The sequence below is a fragment of the Lepus europaeus genome, chromosome 22, assembly GCF_033115175.1.
Source record: "Lepus europaeus isolate LE1 chromosome 22, mLepTim1.pri, whole genome shotgun sequence".
Classification (NCBI taxonomy): Eukaryota; Metazoa; Chordata; class Mammalia; order Lagomorpha; family Leporidae; genus Lepus; species Lepus europaeus.
This window is the reverse complement of record NC_084848.1, coordinates 6952210-6970034: the sequence shown is the minus strand read 5'-3', so window position 1 is coordinate 6970034 and position 17825 is coordinate 6952210. Positions and strand designations below refer to the sequence as shown.

The 17825-nt window shown below is 51.1% G+C and overlaps 1 protein-coding gene across 3 annotated transcripts in view; it reads left to right on the top strand.

Annotated features, from left to right (window-relative positions):
• AK7 (adenylate kinase 7) overlaps positions 1 to 17825 on the top strand; it is a 63399-nt gene that overhangs the window by 14958 nt on the left and 30616 nt on the right. For all 3 annotated transcript variants that reach the window (XM_062181543.1, XM_062181542.1, XM_062181540.1), the window contains exons 5-10: positions 3476 to 3586; positions 6527 to 6607; positions 10681 to 10769; positions 13750 to 13840; positions 15106 to 15183; positions 16630 to 16779. In XM_062181543.1, the coding sequence (XP_062037527.1) occupies positions 3476 to 3586; positions 6527 to 6607; positions 10681 to 10769; positions 13750 to 13840; positions 15106 to 15183; positions 16630 to 16779 (600 nt within the window). The remainder of the gene's footprint in view (positions 1 to 3475; positions 3587 to 6526; positions 6608 to 10680; positions 10770 to 13749; positions 13841 to 15105; positions 15184 to 16629; positions 16780 to 17825) is intronic.

The window sequence follows — 17825 nt, the reverse complement described above, 5'->3', positions numbered from 1 at the left end:
CTTTTCAAATAAATAAATCTATTAAGAAGAAAGATTACAACAGAGCTGGAAAATGTCTGCTTTGCAGCAAAGCGCCTACAAATAAACGACAGGATGCAAGTGGGCTCAGAGGCGGACGCAGTGTGAGAAAGTTGGGGCTGGTGTTTGGCACAGCTGTTACCACACTGCTTGGGGGCCTGGGCTGTAGTGGAACAGGTTAAAGCCCTGGCCTGCAGCGCCAGCATCCCATATAGGCCACGGATGGAGTCCTGGCTGCTCCAGTTCCAGTCCAGCTCCCTGCGAATGCACCTGGGAAAGCAGTGGAAGATGGCCCCAGTTCTTGGGCCCCTGTGCTCACGTGGGAGACCTGGAAGGAGCTCCTGGCTCCTGGCTTCAGATTGGCTCAGCTCCGGCTGATTCAGCCATCTGGAGAGTGAACCTGAGGGTGGAAGACCTCTCTTTGTGCCTCTACCTCTCACTGTAATTCTGTCTTTAAAATAAAGTAAATCTTAAAAAAAAATTTAAAATCAATAAACACCACTTGGGACGCCCACATGCCGTATCAGAGAGCCTTGGCTTCCTGCTAATGCTCACTCTGGAGGTAGCAGGTGATGGCTCAGGTACCTGGGTCCCCACTACACGGTGGCCCAGGCTGAGTTGCAAGCTCCTGGCTTTGGCCTGGCCCAGCTCTGGCTGATGTGGGCATTTGGGGAGTGAATCAATGATAGAAGACCTTTATCTGTCTCTCTCTTTCAAAAATAAAATGAAAATTTTAAAAGTTTACTATGAATAAGTTTTAGAAACACTATATCCACTACATTTTGGTTCTATTTTCTTTTTGATGCACACACAAAAATGTTTGTGACAAAAATATAGGTTTAGAAAAGTCAAAAAGAGTGCTCCTTCTTTTTAAATTTTTAATTTATTTTCAGTCTATTCAAAAGGCAAAGAGACAGACAGACAGGTAGAGAGAGATCTTCCATCTGCTGGTTCACTCCCCAAATGCCCACATCAGCCCAGGCTGGGCCGGGCTGAAGCCAGGAGCTTGGAACTCAATCCAGGTCTCCCATGTGGGTGGCCATCATGGGCTGCTCTCCAGGGCATTAGCAGGAAACTGAAATTAGCAGTGGAACCAGGACTTGAACTCAGGTATTCTAACATGGGATGTGGGTGTCCCAAGAGGCGTGTTTAACCAAAAGCTTGCCCTAAACGTGCTCTTTCTATACGTCGGGATCAGGAAGCATACGTGATAAGCAGCACTGCTATCCCGCCACGCACTGCTTAGCAAGAAGGGGCCCAGTCTCTGGGCAGCGCGCTGTAACCTGTGAATTCGAAGCAGGCAGGGCTGCGGGTGCTGACTCGTCACCCGTGGTTCCTGGTCGGTCTAAAAATGCGCTGTGCATCATGGACCTTTGCTATGAGTGTTCAGGCTGTTCCCTTTAATACTTAAATTTCACTTTTAACAACAACAAATGAAGTATATGTTAAGTCCAGCTGTCGTATAGATCGCAGTTCCTGGTGACTGTGTGTCATTTGCTTTTCAGATGAATAGTGAGACATGGGGTTTGCTTTAGCCTGCGTTAAATCCATTATCCTACTTCATGGTAGAGTCGTGGCTACCAGAGATCCTGAACACTCAGCCTGCCCTACTAACTCTCATTGTGATTACTGTGTGTGTCTGAATGCGTCCTCCTTCCGGGAGGCAACTCTGCAGAGTTCTGGGAACCAAAAAGAGTTTATGGAAAAGGAAATTAAAAAGCAGTTTACTTTGGTGCGAAACACCATTGACGTCCAGGCAGAGGGGTTTTCAAGCCGTTCACAGAACCTGCAAATTCTGAAAGGATTTTGCAAGGATTTCAAGATTTTTCTGCACCAAAATCAGCTTGTCTTTTAATTTCATTTTCCACAAACTTTTGGTTTTAAAGATTTACTTATTCAAAAGGCACAGTGACAGAGAGAGGAAGAGAGAGAAATAGGTAGCGTGGAAACTTCCATCCCCTGGTTCACCCACCCCAAATGCCCTCGACAGCCTGGGCTATGCCAGGTCGAAGGCAGGAGCCAGGACCTCCCTGCAGGTCTCCCACACGGTGGCAGGAACCCAGGACTTGGGCAGTCACCTGCTGCTTCCCGGGCAGAGGGGTGAACCAACGTTAAAAGGAAGACCTTTCTCTCTGTCTCTCTCTCACTGTCCACTCTGCCTATCAAAAAATAAAATAAAATAAAGTGACATAAGAGTTTTAAAACAGGCAAACAGAAAAACCCCTTCATAGCGTTCAGTCCCTCTTAGAAGAAATCTAAACTCCACATGACCTGGAAGGCCGGGTAATCTGGCTCCCGCCTACCTCCTGCCCCGCGGCCCCCAACCGGGCACCCGGCGTTCGGGGCCTTCTCCCCGTCTCTCAGGCACCACGCCAGCCGTTGTGCCCCCATCATGGTCTTCGCCCTGCGTGTCTTCTGCCCCGAGATGAATTTCCTGTAAGATCCGGGTGCCCATGCTTGGTACGGGTTCACTCAGCCCCACAAGCTGCGCTGGAAAGTTCCAGAGCAGACACTGGGCGGTAAAACCCTGCTGGGACACGGACGCTGGGTCTGGGTGCATCTGGCAAGTCTCCCTGGAGCGTGGCTCTCGACTTCCGCTTGGATGCCCCAGTGAGTGTGGGCCCCATTGTTTTGGGTGAGCCCCTCTGTGGGACTGCACGGCGAGGGCGGTGGTGGAGACACTGGACGTGACCGACAGCTCGGTGGGCCATCAGGACACACTGTGAGGGCAGGTGCTGTGGTGCAGCAGGCGAAGTCCCTGCTCGCCTTGCTAGCATCCCATATGGGCGCCCCCTCAAGCCCCAGCTGCTCCCCTTCCCATCTGGCTCCTGCTGGTGCACCTGGGAAGGCAGTGGAAGATGGCCTGAGTACTTGGGCCCCGGTTCCCTGCGTAGGAGACCAGGATGGAGTTCTAGTCTTCTGCCTGGCCCAGACCTGACCGTTGCTGCCATTTAGGGAGTGAGCCAGAGGATGGAAGATACCCCTCTCTCTCTCTCTCTCTCTCTGTCTCCCTCCCTCCTTCTTCCTCACTTTGCCTTTCAAATGAATAAATAAAACTTTAAAAAAGCCAGTGTCACCCCCATTCCCGGGGTTACCTGGTAGCTCATCTGCCTGTTGAGTCGTCTTTAAAGCTTGCACGTGGACGGTTCTCATGCATGTAATGATGTGATTGGGAGGGAGTGCCAGTGTGGCAGAGGAAACAAACAACAAGATTTAAATTAAAAAAATGAAACCGCAGGCGTCAGGAGAATGAGGAAGAAGTGGTTAATTCAGATTTCAGACGTTGGTCAGGTTGGGTCTAAGGATCAGATGTGGCTAGCTGAAGGGTTCTCAGTACAACTGCTTCCCTCGGGGTGGGCAGTGGCTCCAGGTCCCGTGTGCGCTTGCAGGAACGCCGTGTGCGGTTGGAAGCGCACCGCGTCTCTTGCGTCAAGTCTGAACCCTTTTCCTCCTCCAGGACGACTCCGAGGTGCCGTTCACCGAGGAGGATTATCGAAGAAGGAAGCACCACCCGAATTTCCTGGACCACATCAATGCGGAGAAGATGGTTCTCAAGTTCGGAAAAAATGTAAGTAAGTGTGGGGCAGGTGCTGGCCGGGACGTCCACACCCCACGTCAGGGTGCCTGCGTTTGGCTCGGGCTCGCCTTCCTAGGTCATCCTCTGGCTCACACACACCCTGGGAAGCAGCAGGTGGCGACTCGGGGCCCTGCCACCCACGTGGGAGACCTGAATGAAGCTCATGGCTCCTGGCATGGGCCTGGCCCTGCCCTTGTTGTGGGTATTTGGGGAGTGAACTAGCAGATGGGAGAGCTCTCTCTTTGTCTCTGCCACTCTACCTTTCCAAATAGGTAAAAATCAGTTAATGTTTAAAAGGGAGAAGCGACACCTTTTTAAACAAAGTGAGTCTGGAATCTGGAGCCTCAGAGGAGGGGAGTTCTTGTTGAGGCCACGGACTCCCCACCTGCACCGGCATTCGCGCAGCCCTGGTCAAGCTAACGGTCACACTCTGCCTTGACGGATGGCTGCTCGACCAGGACTGTCCACCTTCGGCTCCTCAGCTCAAGGCTTTAAATCTCCGAGCTTAAGTTCCTCCTACCGACACCCACAGGTCTCTGAGTTCCACTTTCCCCCTGGTCTGATTGTCCCTAGGGATCCTGGCCCAGACCGGATCCGCTCAGTTGAGCGCAGGCCCCCGCTTTTCAGAGTCGATTGGCCCTGAAGACACAATACCTCAGCATTTTCCCTGCTTCCATAATGCATCTCCTTCCTTCCTTCCTTTCTTTCTTTCTTTCTTTCTTTCTTTCTTTCTTTCTTTCTTTCTTTCTTTCTTTCTTTCTTTCTTTCTTTCGATTTATTTTATTTATTTGAAAGACAGAGTTACAGAGAGAGGGAGAGACAGAGAGAAAGGTCTTCCAACTGCTGGTTCACTCCCCAATTGGCCGCAACAGCCGGAGCTGCGCTGATCTGAAGTCAGGAGCCAGGCGCTTCTTCTGGGTCTCTCACGTGGGTGCAGGGGCCCAAGGACTTGGGCCATCTTCTAGTGCTTTCCCAGGCCATGGCAGAGAGCTGGATCGGAAGAGGAGCAGCCGGGACTAGAACTGGCACCCACGTGGGATGTCAGCGCTGCAGGCTAGGGCTTTAACCCTCATTTATTTCTTAAACCAGCCCAGGAAAGTTCACATTGAGCTCCTGGTACAAGTACGGAGGCGGAGGCTTCCAGAGGTTACTGTGCTCAAGGTCACAGGGCTAGACTTCCCCAGCAATGTCCGGAGCTCGTCCCAGCCTTCCTCCTGGTGACGGGGGCGCTGTGGGGAAGACGTCGGTCGGCAGAGCTCCACCAGCCACCACAAGTGGTGGGGTCGGTTTTATTTTTTATTTCTGACTCCGAAGCCCTGTCGTTCAACAGTTAACTCTTGACGCACCTGTGCCCCTGATTAAGATGTTCCCGAGAAGTGCGTGCAAACAAGAAGCTTGTCATTCTCCTGTTACCGTGTTTACATGTCTATTATAAATCATTTTATGTCCCCTACCAAAATACATGCAGGGCTCCCCAGGCACTGAACCAGAACTCGCTTCCTGTGTGCACAGCCAGGTGCTGAATGCCTTAGCCGTGGGGCCCTTGTAATCCTCGATGCCTCCTCTAGACTCCCTGAAGTGGGAACTGCTCTCTTCATCGCCATCTAGGGATCTGGAACTTCCCCAGAACCCTAAGCCCCCAAAAAGCTTCCGTTACATTTTTCCCACTGGTGCAAGACCAGCAGGGATATTGAACAATAGCTCTAAGACGACACCTAGTGGTCCCAGAGGATAATACAAGAGGGACTTTAAATGTCCCCCACCTCTGTCCTGCTGTAAAAACCACATTCACTATAGAAATGCAGTACAAACCCTGTGAGTGTAAAATATTCGAGGGAAGCATGGAATTAGATTCGTCCCCTTTTTTGTTAATTAACCTTACCTCAGCCACATCATTAAACCTTTTTTTTTTTTTAAACAGGCAGAGTGGACAGTGAGAGAGAGAGAGACAGAGAGAAAGGTCTTCCTTTTCCTTTGGTTTACCCCTCAGTGGCCGCTGCGGCCGGTGCACTGAGCTGATCCGAAGCCAGGAGCCAGGTGCTTCTCCTGGTCTCCCATGTGGGTGCAGGGCCCAAGCACTCGGGCCATCTTCCACTGCCCTCCCGGGCCACAGCGGAGAGCTGGCCTGGAAAAGGGGCAACCGGGACAGAATCTGGCGCCCCGACCGGGACTAGAACCCAGGGTGCTGGTGCCGCAGGCGGAGGATTAGCCTAGTGAGTTCGGTGCCGGTCTTAAACCTTTGAGCTTAGAATAAATGAAGAGGCTAGATTAGATGGTCCACATTTCTTCCACTTCCAAATTCTGTAACCACATGAGTTTATTAAAATTGATGACTTATTGGTCATTTATGTCTAATTCACTGATTGAAAATGTATGACCTCACAACACTAAAGTAAGTGGACGACAGTCTAAAAGCAGAAGCGTGATGACGTAAGTAGCTTCCCTGTATAAAAACAGTGAACTTGACCTTTAGATGAGTTCCATCTGCTCCACTCCACATCCAGCTTCCCGCAGTGCCTGGGAGGCAGCGGGTGATGGCCCAAGTACTTGGGTTGCTGCCACCCACAGGGGAGACTGGGACAGAGCTCCTGGCTCTTGGCCTTGGCCTGGCCCAGCCCCGGCTGCTGCAAGCATTTGGGGCAGTGAACCAGCGGATGGAAGACCTCCCTCTCTGCTTTTCAAGTGAATAAATAAATCTTTTTTCTAAAGGGCATCCCAGTTAACTTTTACTAGTGGTCAGAGGTATTCGTGAACGGTGTGGGTGGTGTTAAGGGATACATTTGCTATCCTAAGCAATGCTTTAGAATCCTGAAAGAGTTCATGAAAGTCCCTGCAGTGCCCACTTTAGCTCTAACAGACCCTGGTCCCCTAGGCTTCAGAAGAACACATCAGCAGGGCTACATCGGTTTTCTGCTGTATTTCCTTTAACAGGTCAAAAAGTTCGCCACCTACGTGGTTGCTGCCGGACTCCAGTACGGAGTGGAAGGAGGCCTCTTGCACGCTTTTTTTAAGGTCTGTCTTGTCAGTGACCGTGGGTGTAGGCTGGGTGACGGGAGGTCTCACCACGCGGCGGGGTTCCTGTTGCATCCAGCGGTAGTGAGGTCAGTGACCAGTGGAGGACTTGGACGGCAGCGTCACCACCCACACTCCTTCCCCATCGTCAACAATCTGTCCACACTCTCAGCATTACTGAGATAAAGACGGGTCTCCTTTCATTCGTGAGACAATCTCTGGTTGAGTGTCCATCATGTCCAAGTCCTGGGACACGGTGTTCTGCCCTCGTGCGAGTGGTGCTCTAGTGAGGTGGGGCAGCAGTCCCTGTCTCACCACAGCAAATGGCCTGCGGCAGCTCGCTTGGCAAGCAGGAGGCCCCAGAGCTTTCTGGAGGCTCAGCATCCAAGGTCGGGAAGCCTCACTGGTTTGGCCTCTGCAGAGGCCCTAGTATTGGCACTGGCAGGCGCACAGGTAGGAAGAAGAGACTGCATCTCAACCGGGAAGTCAGCATTGCAGGGGTCTAACCCCTCCCCAAGGGCAGCTCCCCTGGTGACCCAAAGACCTCCCACTAGGCCCCACCTCTTAAAGGGCTCACCACCTCCCACAGTGGGGACTCCGTACCAATGCACCAACCTCTGGGAAGCGCCCCTAAACTGTCTCCAGCCATAGCAGGTGCAGGAGATAACAGACAAGATACTGAGCATTCCAGATGCAAACAAGAAAGCGAGGAGGTCGAGAGGGCCAGCGGGCGTGCTGGGCAGCGCTCGCATCTCACACGCGGGGACTGAGGCGGCCGTTCCGAGATGTGACATCTGAGCCAGAGTGGAAGACAGTGAGACAGCCACCCGATTTCCTTTCTGCAGAAAGATCACGCCAAGTGGTCGGAGCTGTAATTACAGAGAACGGAGCAGAAATGTGCTGGCTGTTGTCCAAGGGACAATAAGCAGTTCTAGGGGGCAGAGCTGTGGCGCAGTAGGTTAATCCTCTGCCAGCGGCACCAGCATCCCATATGGGCACTGGTTCTAGTCCCGGCTGCTCCACTTCCGATCCAGCTCCCTGCTGTGGCCTGGGAAAGCAGAAGATGGCCCAAGCCCTTGGGCCTCTGCACCCACGTGGGAAACCTGGCTCCTGGCTCCTGGCTTCGGATTGGCTCAGTTCCAGCTGTTGTGGCCATTTGGGGAGTGAACCATCGGGTGGAAGACCTCTCTCTTTCTCTCTCTCTCTCTCTCTCTCTCTCCCTCTCCTCTCTGTAACTCTGACTTTCAAATAAATAAATAAATATTTTTTTTAAAAAAAAGAAAATATATCATAGTGGAGAAAGTACGGAAGTAGGAGAGGGGAAGCTGCAAGGGTTCTTCACAGAGTTCACGGAAAACATGAGATTAAAAGGGAAGTTCATTGTGGAGCAAAAAATTTTTTATATCCGTGCATAACTTTTCATACTCTGCATTTTTCATGAACGTCCAAAGACCCTTGGTAGATGGGAGAGTAGTCCCAGAGTCCTGGGTAGAAATGGTGCACAAGATGAAAATTGTTCGGATTTTTCCAAAGGGAAAGTCTGTGGGGTTTGTTCAGAGCTTGGGTTAGGGCGGCTAAAGGACAATAAAGGACTCTAAGGATTCTGGTCTAGGCAGTTGAAGCGTGGTGCTGCCGGTTATTGGAAGGAGGAAGACTGGGGCTGGAGTGGGCTAGGGCAGCACTTGCCGTGGGAGGCTCTGGGACTGCGTGTCGGCGTTAAGTCTGAGATGACTGAAACGCAGTGCAGGTGCCCAGGAGCTGTTGGACATCACAGTCTGGGGACCAAGGGAGCGGGCAGGACACAGATGCTGTTTAAACCCATGGGACTGGACGACTACTGAGGATGAACACGGAGAAGAGAAGAGGTTTGAGGGCTGGGTCTTGGGCCACTCCCCTACTGGGAGTCAGATGCAGTAGATAATCAAGTGAGAGGAAGCCCGAGGATTGATCACTGTATAAATATCTGATAGGAACAGTTTCCGGAGGGAGTAAGAGGAGAGGGAGCAGTGATGGGCAGCATCCAGAGCGTGTGTTCTGAGGGGGTTTGCTTTAAACAGCGGCCAGAGAAAGAAGGCAAGAGTTAAAGGAAAAGGTGAAGTCGAAAGAGAGTAGTTGGATTGATTTTGTTTTAAAGATTATTTATTTGAAAGGCAGAGACAGAGGTGGGGGAGGGAGAGGGAGAGGGAGAGAGAGAGAGAGAGAGGGAGAGAGAGAGAGAGGGAGGTCTCCCATCCGCTGGTTCACTCCCCAAGTGGCCACAACGGCTGGAGCTATGCCGATCAGGAGCCAGGAGCTTCTCCCGGGTCTCCCACAAGGGTGCAGGGGCCCAAGGACTTGGGCCATCTTCTGCTGTTCTTCCAGGCCATACCAGGGAGCTGGATCGGAAGTGGATCAGCAGGGGCACAAACCGGCGCCCATATGGGATGCCGGCACCGCAGGCGGCAGCTCTACCCTCTGTGCCACAGTGCTGGCCCCTAGGATTGGTTTTTAACACAAGGATGAAAGGATAAACTGAAGAAAGTTCTTTGTTGTCGGCCGTTCTCCGCTGCCCCTCGCCTTCCTGACCACTGAGTGCTGGCATTCACAGGCCCTTTGTCTTCTCCCTCTGCGTTTCTCCTTGGATTGGTCTGGCTGGTACCAACGACTCTCAACTTGAGGTCTCCAGCTGAATGCTTTCTCAAGTTTTAGCTCTTCGGGTCCAGCTGCCTACTCAGCGCCTCACTTGGACTGTGTCTGTGGTCCCCCCAGCACCTGCTCCTCCTCCAGGGCCCCGCCTCAGAGAACGGCCCGCCCTCCACCCAGCGGCACACTCTAACTCCCCCCTCCCTCCCCCACCACAGACCCTCCAAGTGCTATGGGAGACCCCTCAGGGTCCCACTTCTCTCCACTCCATCGTCTGCGCTGCCCGCCCTGCAGCTAAACCATCTCTTGCCTGCACACCCGTCTCTCCCTTCAGCTCTTCGCCCCACCGCGCCTTCTCAAGGCAACAAAAGCAAATGCAACGCTGTTGCTTCACTGCTCCAAAAGTTTCAGTGGTCCCTTCCCTCCCCCTCCCCCCTCCCCCCTCCCTCCTCCCTCCTTTCCTCTTTCCTTCCCCCCCTCCCTCCCTCCTTTCCTTCTTCCTTCCCCCTCCCTCCCCCCTCCCTTCCCTCCCCACCCTCCTTTCTTCCCTCCCCCTCCCTCCTTTCCTCCCTCCCTCCCTCCTTCCCTTCCTCCTTTCCTTGCCCCCGCCCCACCTCTCTCCCTCATCCAACACGTGACACACGGCTTTGGCTGCTGTGCTACTCAGTCCCGGGGGACCAGGATCTGCACTCGGGATTGGAGCTTAGGCTCAGGGACTCGTCCCAAGTGGAAGCTGCCAGGCACTTTCTCCACTGAGCGTTTCATCTGTAAGCTGGTGGTGGGGGTATTTTTAAATTTAATTTCTTTTTTCTGATACTTAAATATATCCTGATGTGAAAGCGTTTTCTGTCTGTGTAGATGGCACGCACATGACTACTACAGATAACTGATAATGTTGCAGATCTATTTTAAAAGTTTGTTTATTTGAGAGGCATAGAGAGAGACTTGCGCACAGACACATACACACTGGGAGAGATGGGCTCTCATCTACTGCTTCGCTCCCCAGATGTCCACAGTGGCCGGGGCTGGGCTGAGTCTGAGCCCAGGAGCCAAGAGTTCCATGCGGGTCTTGCACGTGTGTCAGGGACCAGCCACGAGAGCCGACACCGCTGCCTCCCGAGAGGCACATTAGCAGGAAGCCCCAAGCCAGGCCCAAATCCTGGCACTCTGAGGTGGGAGGCAGGTGCTTTGACCGTGTCTTACTGGCTGGACCAATGCCCCCTCCAAAAGTACAGATTTCTTGAAAGAGCCTTGTGGTCCTGAGACCTCACTCTATTTCTCTCCCTAGGATCAGACCCTGAACGTCATCAGGGCTGGTTCACAGCAGGTCTCCTGGAGGTCCCGTCAGCAGGCAGGCAGGTCTTTGGCTCCCTCGCCGTGGACCTGCATGGGAGCTCTGACAGCCGTACGCGTTTAACCTAGGGGAATGACTTTGCCTTTCTTTGCTTCAGCTAGCTTGGTTGGGTGAGCTTCCTGCGATACCTGTGTTTGGAGACGGAACAAATGTCATTCCAACAATTCACGTCCTTGACCTAGCAGGGTAAGCATTCTCCCAGAAGTAGAACTTTCCTCCGTTGACGGGCTAACCCGGATGGAGCTTTTACCCTGTGCAAAAGCCCTTGCAGGGGGCACCACTGTTTTCATTTTCCACCGCATGAGATACTGCCCGCCCTCCAACAGCTCCACACCATTTCTGATGAAAATTCGGGCTCATCCCTTAGAAGCATCGTCCACAGGACCACACGCCCTTCCGTTGTGGAGGATAGCTTGGTGTGTGCGTCCTGGGGATGTGGTTTCACGTTCCTTGTCTCGGATGAGATTGATAGGCGCAGCCTTGCAATGCAGACTGCAGAGACCCCAGGGCAAGCTCCTCTTCCTGCAGTGGGCTCCACGTCACAGAGCAGCCCAGCCCAGGGTGCAGAGGGCTCCCATCCCTTTCTCCTGACTTAAACCCCAGGTCTGTGAGCAGGTTCAGGGGCCGGCCTCCCTCTGCCCCTCCCTCAGGAGGGACGGCGCAGTTTCCCACTCGCCTGCTTGTCCGCCAGCCACGGATTTAGTCAAGATCCTGGATGGATTTGAACAGTCACCGGGAAACAAATGAAGCTTAAACCTGCGGGCCACCCCGACGCGTGGGTCTCTTTCAAGGCCCCACACTTAAGTTGTACCATTGTCCTTGAAGAAAGATGTCCTGGGTTATATAAGCTCCATCCCCCACAAAGCCCAGGTCTGCTCCAGTGAACGCTAACTCTGGAGGAGTGAAATGACACCGTCTTTCTACAGAGGTTGTACAGCTTACATTGCCAGAGGTTTTTTTTTTTTTTTTTTTTTTTTTTAAACTTATTTTGAAAGGGAGAAAGAGAGAGAGAGAGAGAGAGAGAGAGAGAGAGAGAGAATCTTCCATTTGTTTGTTCACTCTCCAAATGGCTGCAACAGAAAGGGCTGGAGGAGCCAGGAGGAGCCAGGATCTCCATTCGAGTCTCCCCCGTGGGTGCAAGGGCCCAAGCACTCGGACCATCTTCCGCTGTTTTCCCAGGCACGTTAACAGGAAGCTGGATTGGAAGTGGAGCAACCGAGACTCAAATGAGCTGCTGGAGCTGCAGGCAGTGGTTTTACCCACTGTGCCACAATGCCAGCCCAGTGTTGTCAAAGAGGGGCTGGTGCTGCCATGTAGTGGGTAGGGCTGTCACCTGCCATGCCAGCATCCCACATGGGTGCCAGTTCAAATCCCGGCTGCTCTACTTCCAATCCAGCTCTCTCCTAAGGCCTGGGAAAGCTGTAAAAGATGGCCTAGGTCCTTGGGCCCCTGCACCAACGTGGGAGACCTGGAAGAAGCTCCAAGCTCCTGGCTTCAGATTGGCGCAGCTCTGGCCATTTTGGCCAATTGGTGAGTGAACCAGTGGATGAAAGACCTCTCTCTCTGCCTCTTCTCTCTCTGTGTAACTCTAACTTTCAAATAAATAAAAAATCTTTTTAAAAAAGAGAGAGATGTCAAAGAGCCTTTTACATTACTAAGCCTTAGTCCTAACATCTTAGTCACAAACAGATAAGCCAGAGAGTGAAAACACTCCCATTACAGAGGGGTTTGGGGCCCCTTCAAGTCACAATTGTTTAAGAAGTCAGAAAGTTGACATATTCAGAGAAAATAATACAAAATAAACATGGACTGGGCATTTGGATTGTTGCTTTAATTACATTTTACTGAAAAGGAAACTAAAACAGGTTTAGAACTGACAGGCGCCTGGGATGGACTTGTGTTCACTGTTGTTTCTCTGCAATTGCCCAAGCTGTGTCCAGGTCTCTGTTCAGCCTCCCAGCAGCTGTGTGAGGGTGGGGAGGTCACTCACCCTCTCTGTGAGGTCAAGACGGTGGTAGCAGCTGTGGCACGGGTGGTTGGGAGGGCTCAGTGTCATTGATCACACTTAGACACATTGGTGACCATGGCTTAGACACGTTGGTGATCATGGCTTAGACATGGTGATCATGGTTTAGACACGTTGGTGATCATGCTTAGACACGTTGGTGATCATGGCTTAGACATGTTGGTGATCATGGCTTAGACACATTGGTGATCATGGCTTAGACATGGTGATCATGGCTTATACATGTTGGTGATCATGGCTTAGACACATTGGTGATCATGGCTTAGACACATTGGTGATCATGGCTTATACATGTTGGTGATCATGGCTTATACATGTTGGTGATCATGGATTACACACATTGGTGACCATGGCTTAGACACCTTGGTGATCATGGCTTAGACACATTGGTGATCATGGCTTAGACATGATGATCATGGCTTATACATGTTGGTGATCATGGCTTATACATGTTGGTGATCATGGATTACACACATTGGTGACCATGGCTTAGACACCTTGGTGATCATGGCTTAGACACATTGGTGATCATGGCTTAGACATGATGATCATGGCTTATACATGTTGGTGATCATGGCTTATACATGTTGGTGATCATGGATTACACACATTGGTGACCATGGCTTAGACACCTTGGTGATCATGGCTTAGACACCTTGGTGATCATGGCTTCCAAGAAGGAAGTCCTGGGCCCCACTGTTGCTGTATGGCCACAGTGTCTCAGAATCTGAGTCTCACTTTGTAAGACTTCCACCCCAAAGCACCGCTGGGACCCTCTGACGAGCCACGGGTGGGCAGGGGCTTCAGAAACTGAAGTCCTGGAGGGTCTGTGCCTCCTGGTGGGAGGCAGTGCACTCTGTCAGGGAGGGGGCGAGGCTCAGAGTCAGACAGACCCCCGCCCCTCAAGTGTTGACACCTGTACTTTCCCTGTAGCCCCTCAGCCTGAGAAATGGCACTTAACCCTTTAGCACCTTCCCCGTCTGCAGAGTGCAGGTAATAACCCCAACCCTGTCCAAGGTGAGCTAACTCGTTAAACCCCCCAGCCTGGTGCATGGCCCCTGGGAGTGGCGTTTGGTAAATTCTAGTGTACTCCCTCTTGCTTTTTTCTCCTCCGGTGAGTATTTTCCTGCTCGTCTGCAGAGTGATACAAAACATAATCGACCACGTGCCAAAGATTCACTACCTGGTCGCTGTGGATGAGTCTGTTCACACCCTGGAAGACATAGTCAAGGTACGGTGGTTTCATCCCATAGGCTGACGGCACCCCTCCCTCCCTGTAGAATTCTACAACCATGTGCACCTGCCAGCCAAGGGACTCCTGCAATAGAACACCCTCAATACCCACGTCTGCTGTCTGTGTTTGCAGCGTATGTGTTGGGAGAGTCCTGCCAGAATGGCCTTGGTCCAGCATATGCGTGAAAGGAAACAGGGAAGGCCACCCTGAGGCTCTGGTCGCGAGGCTAAGGATCGGGGCACCCAGACACGCGCGGATCAGACGCAGGAATCTGAGGATAGGTCTCGAGGTGCTGGGCTCAAAGGGTTCATTTGATTAGGTCATCAGGTCTTCTGACCACTTCCAGGCCTCTGAGGGCTTCCTCTGCCACCCAGGCCGCTCTGGCTAAAGCCGCCACCTGCTAGCCCAGCTGGCCCAGGCAGCGCAGCCTTCTCCGGACTTTCCCACGGCCGCTTCCTACTCATCTTGACGATTCAGCTTGGATCTCTTCCCCTGCATCCTCCCTCACAGGACAGGTGCCTTCCTTCCATACTCCCAGAGTGCCTTGGTCCATTCAGGCTGCTCTAACAGCACACATAACCTGGGCAGCTTCTACATAATAATAAATTATTGTTCGCGGGTCTGGAGGGTGGTAAGTCCAAGTCCGAGGCACTGGCTTGTCCAGTGTCTGTTGAAGACCCACTCTCTGCCTTCATGGACGTTGCTTTCTTGCCATGTCTTCCCGAGATGGAAGGAGCCTAGGCGTTTTCTTGGGCTTCCTTTTCAAAGAAACCTTGTAAATTGTATTATTTATGTTTATTTTATGTGAAAGGCAGAGAGACAGACAGACAGAGATCTTCCATCTACTGTTTCACTCCCCAGATGTTCACAACAGCCAGGGCTGGGCCAGGCTGAAGCCAGGAGCCGGGAACTCTGTCCAGCTCCGTCACACGGAAGGCAGGGAGCCAAGTACTTGACCCACACCTGCCAACTGTGGTGCACACTAGCAGGAAGCTGGAATCAGAGGCAGAGATGGGACGAGAAACCAAGCACTGGGGCCCGTGTTGTGGCGCAGCAGGTGAAGTCGCTGCTGTGACTCTGGTATTGCATATCAGAGCGCTGCTTCCCGTCCCAGCTACTTTGCTTCCAATCCAGCGTCTTCCTTAATTTTGCAAGTGCTGTAGTGTGTGTGTGTGTGTGTGTGTGTGTCCAGGTATGTGCACATTCATTTGAGAAGTTTATACAAATCCTTACAATCAAACCAAACATCTCTCTCCTACCAGTGTATCAGTAAGAGTACTGGCCCTGGGAAAATCCAGAAATTACCCAGAGAAAACGCCTTCCTCACCAAGGACTTAACAGTGAGTATGTGCGAGGTTGTCTCCCCCTCTCTCTCTCTTTTAAAAAGCTGTTTCCTAAAGGCTATTGATTCTTGAGGGGTTTGGAGCCTCAATGCCCGGCTTCCTATCCATCTTCAGCTCCCCCACCCACCAGGACTCTCAGAGGTCTCAGTCACAAAAGTATTTGGAAGCTCCCTGGTGAGCAGAGTGCTGCAAGACCCTGGCTGACGGCCTCTTCCGCCACCTCCGGTTCCGTCGCGGCAAAGCACTCGGCAGGTCCAGTTACAACGCTCTCTTAAGCTTGCTCTACATTTTTATTTAACTTTATTTATTTACTTCTTTGAAAACAGATATACAGAGACAGACACAATGATGAACAGAGATCTTACATCCTCTGGTTCACTCCCTAAATGCCTGCAAAGCCAGGAGCCCAGGACTCAACCTGGGTCTCCCACGTGGGTGCCAGGGGCCCAAGAACTTGAGACATCATGTGCTGCTCTCCAGGGAAACTGGAATTGAAAGCAGAACCAGGATTTGAACTGCTACGCCAAACACTTGCCCTCAAACTTGCTCTAGGATGGAATTATCTTTTTTTTTTTTTTTTTTTTTGACAGGCAGAGTGGACAGTGAGAGAAAGAGCGAGACAGAAAGAAAGGTCTTCCTTTGCCGTTGGTTCACCCTCCAGTGGCCGCTGCGGCTGGTGCGCTGCGGCAGGCGCAGCGTGCTGATCCGAAGCCAGGAGCCAGGTGCTTCTCCTGGTCTCCCATGCGCGTGTAGGGCCCAAGCACTTGGGCCATCCTCCACTGCACTCCCAGGCCACAGCAGAGAGCTGGCCTGGAAGAGGGGCAACGGGGACAGAATCCGACGCCCCGACTGGGACTAGAACCCGATGTGCCGGCGCCGCAGGCAGAGGATGAACCTGTTGAGCCGCAGCGCCAGCCGGATGGAATTATCTTAAAGAATAAATCAAATATAAACACTGTATTGAATATTTTCCCAGAAGGATGGTGTCATTGTTTACCTTGGAGAGCAGAACAGAGTTTGAGATAAGAGGGAATTCCTCCACACTTATTGTTCTTTTGGATTTTGAACCATGGAACTCACGATGTAGACAGGTAGATGCAATAAAACAATATTTTTTTAAAACCTTATGGCTGGACTTCCTGCCAGCGTCTTCCTATTCTTCAAGCTGCTTGTCCAACCGCAACAGGCTGCTTCCTGACCAGGAATGCTTGGAAGTCTCCTAGTGTCAACCTAGGTGCTCTGTAGCTACTTAGTGCTGCGTTAATTGACTTTCATTTTTAGTGAATGTCTGTTGGGTCTATACAGACGTAGAAGTCTGATTACTACTTTCAAAAATTAGCTTATTTATTTGAAAGGCAGTTATTTGTTCATAACCGTGACAATTTGTAGCTGGCAACATGAAGCAAAAAAAAGCCAAATGTCTCCTTTTCCTTTGTCTCTTAGCAAGAGTGCCTTGACCACTTACTGGTCCACTTGAGAATGGAAGCTCTGTTCGTGAAGGAGAATTTTAACATCCGCTGGGTTGCCCAGGCAGGGATTGTGGAAAATATCAATGCTGTCCTCAGAGAGTACAAGCAGAGCAGAGGACTCCTGGTAACTATGACCGTTTTCTGTCTAAACTTCTCATCGAAACAAAGCGAAAGGAATTTACTTTTTTGAGTTTTCATGCAGTGACACAAATGGAAGTGTTTTCTTTTTCAAATGTCCAGTTTCCTAATGTCAAGCTGTTTTCCAAGTTTGTCTTGGTCTAACAATCTGTGTGTATATTGTACAGATACTTGTCAACCAAATAGTTGAAAGTTTAAAGTTAATGTAGATAATTTTATGCAAATTAGGCATGATAGTCAGCTCAAGAGTGATTGGCACAGAGTTGTCCACTTAAGGAGAAATACTGGGTGGTTTCCTGACCTCCAGGTATACATGTGGGGGAGGGTGTGTAGGAGATAGGAGAAGTGTGATTACTACTTAAAGATAAATTAATTAGCTTATTTATTATCTGAAAAGCTGGTTCAGCCCCCCATGCCTGCAATGGCTGGGCCTGCACCAGGCCACAGCTGGGAGCTGGGACCTCAGCCCAGCACGCGGTGTCAGGACTCACTTGAGCCTTCCTCCCAGAGCCTACATAAGCAGGAAGCTGGGGTTACGGCAGAACTGGGACTCGCACCCGGGCGCTCCGGCGCGGAATACAGGCGCCCTGGCCACGAGGCTCAGCACCTGCCCCTGGTTACTAGGCCAGGGCATTCACTGGTCATTTCAACCATCCCAACTTCTCAAGGCAGTATTCTTTTTATGAAGAATAAACTGGAAGGGGGGATAAGGAAAGGCTGATGAACAGGTACTAGTTATAACTAGATAGGAGTAAAGTTCTGGGGTTCTAGTCACAGCAGGGTGATCATTAGGTAATGTTAATGTATTGTTATTTCTCTATAAACAAATTAGAAGATCGGATTTTGGGTGTTTTCACCACAAAGAAATGTTACATGTTTGAAGAGATAAATATATTTACCCTGAGTGGATCTTATACAATGTATATGTATACCAAAAATGTACATATACATATACATGTATATAAATAAATATACATATATAGGTATATATAACATATACATGTACATAAATTCCATATACAATTTTATATG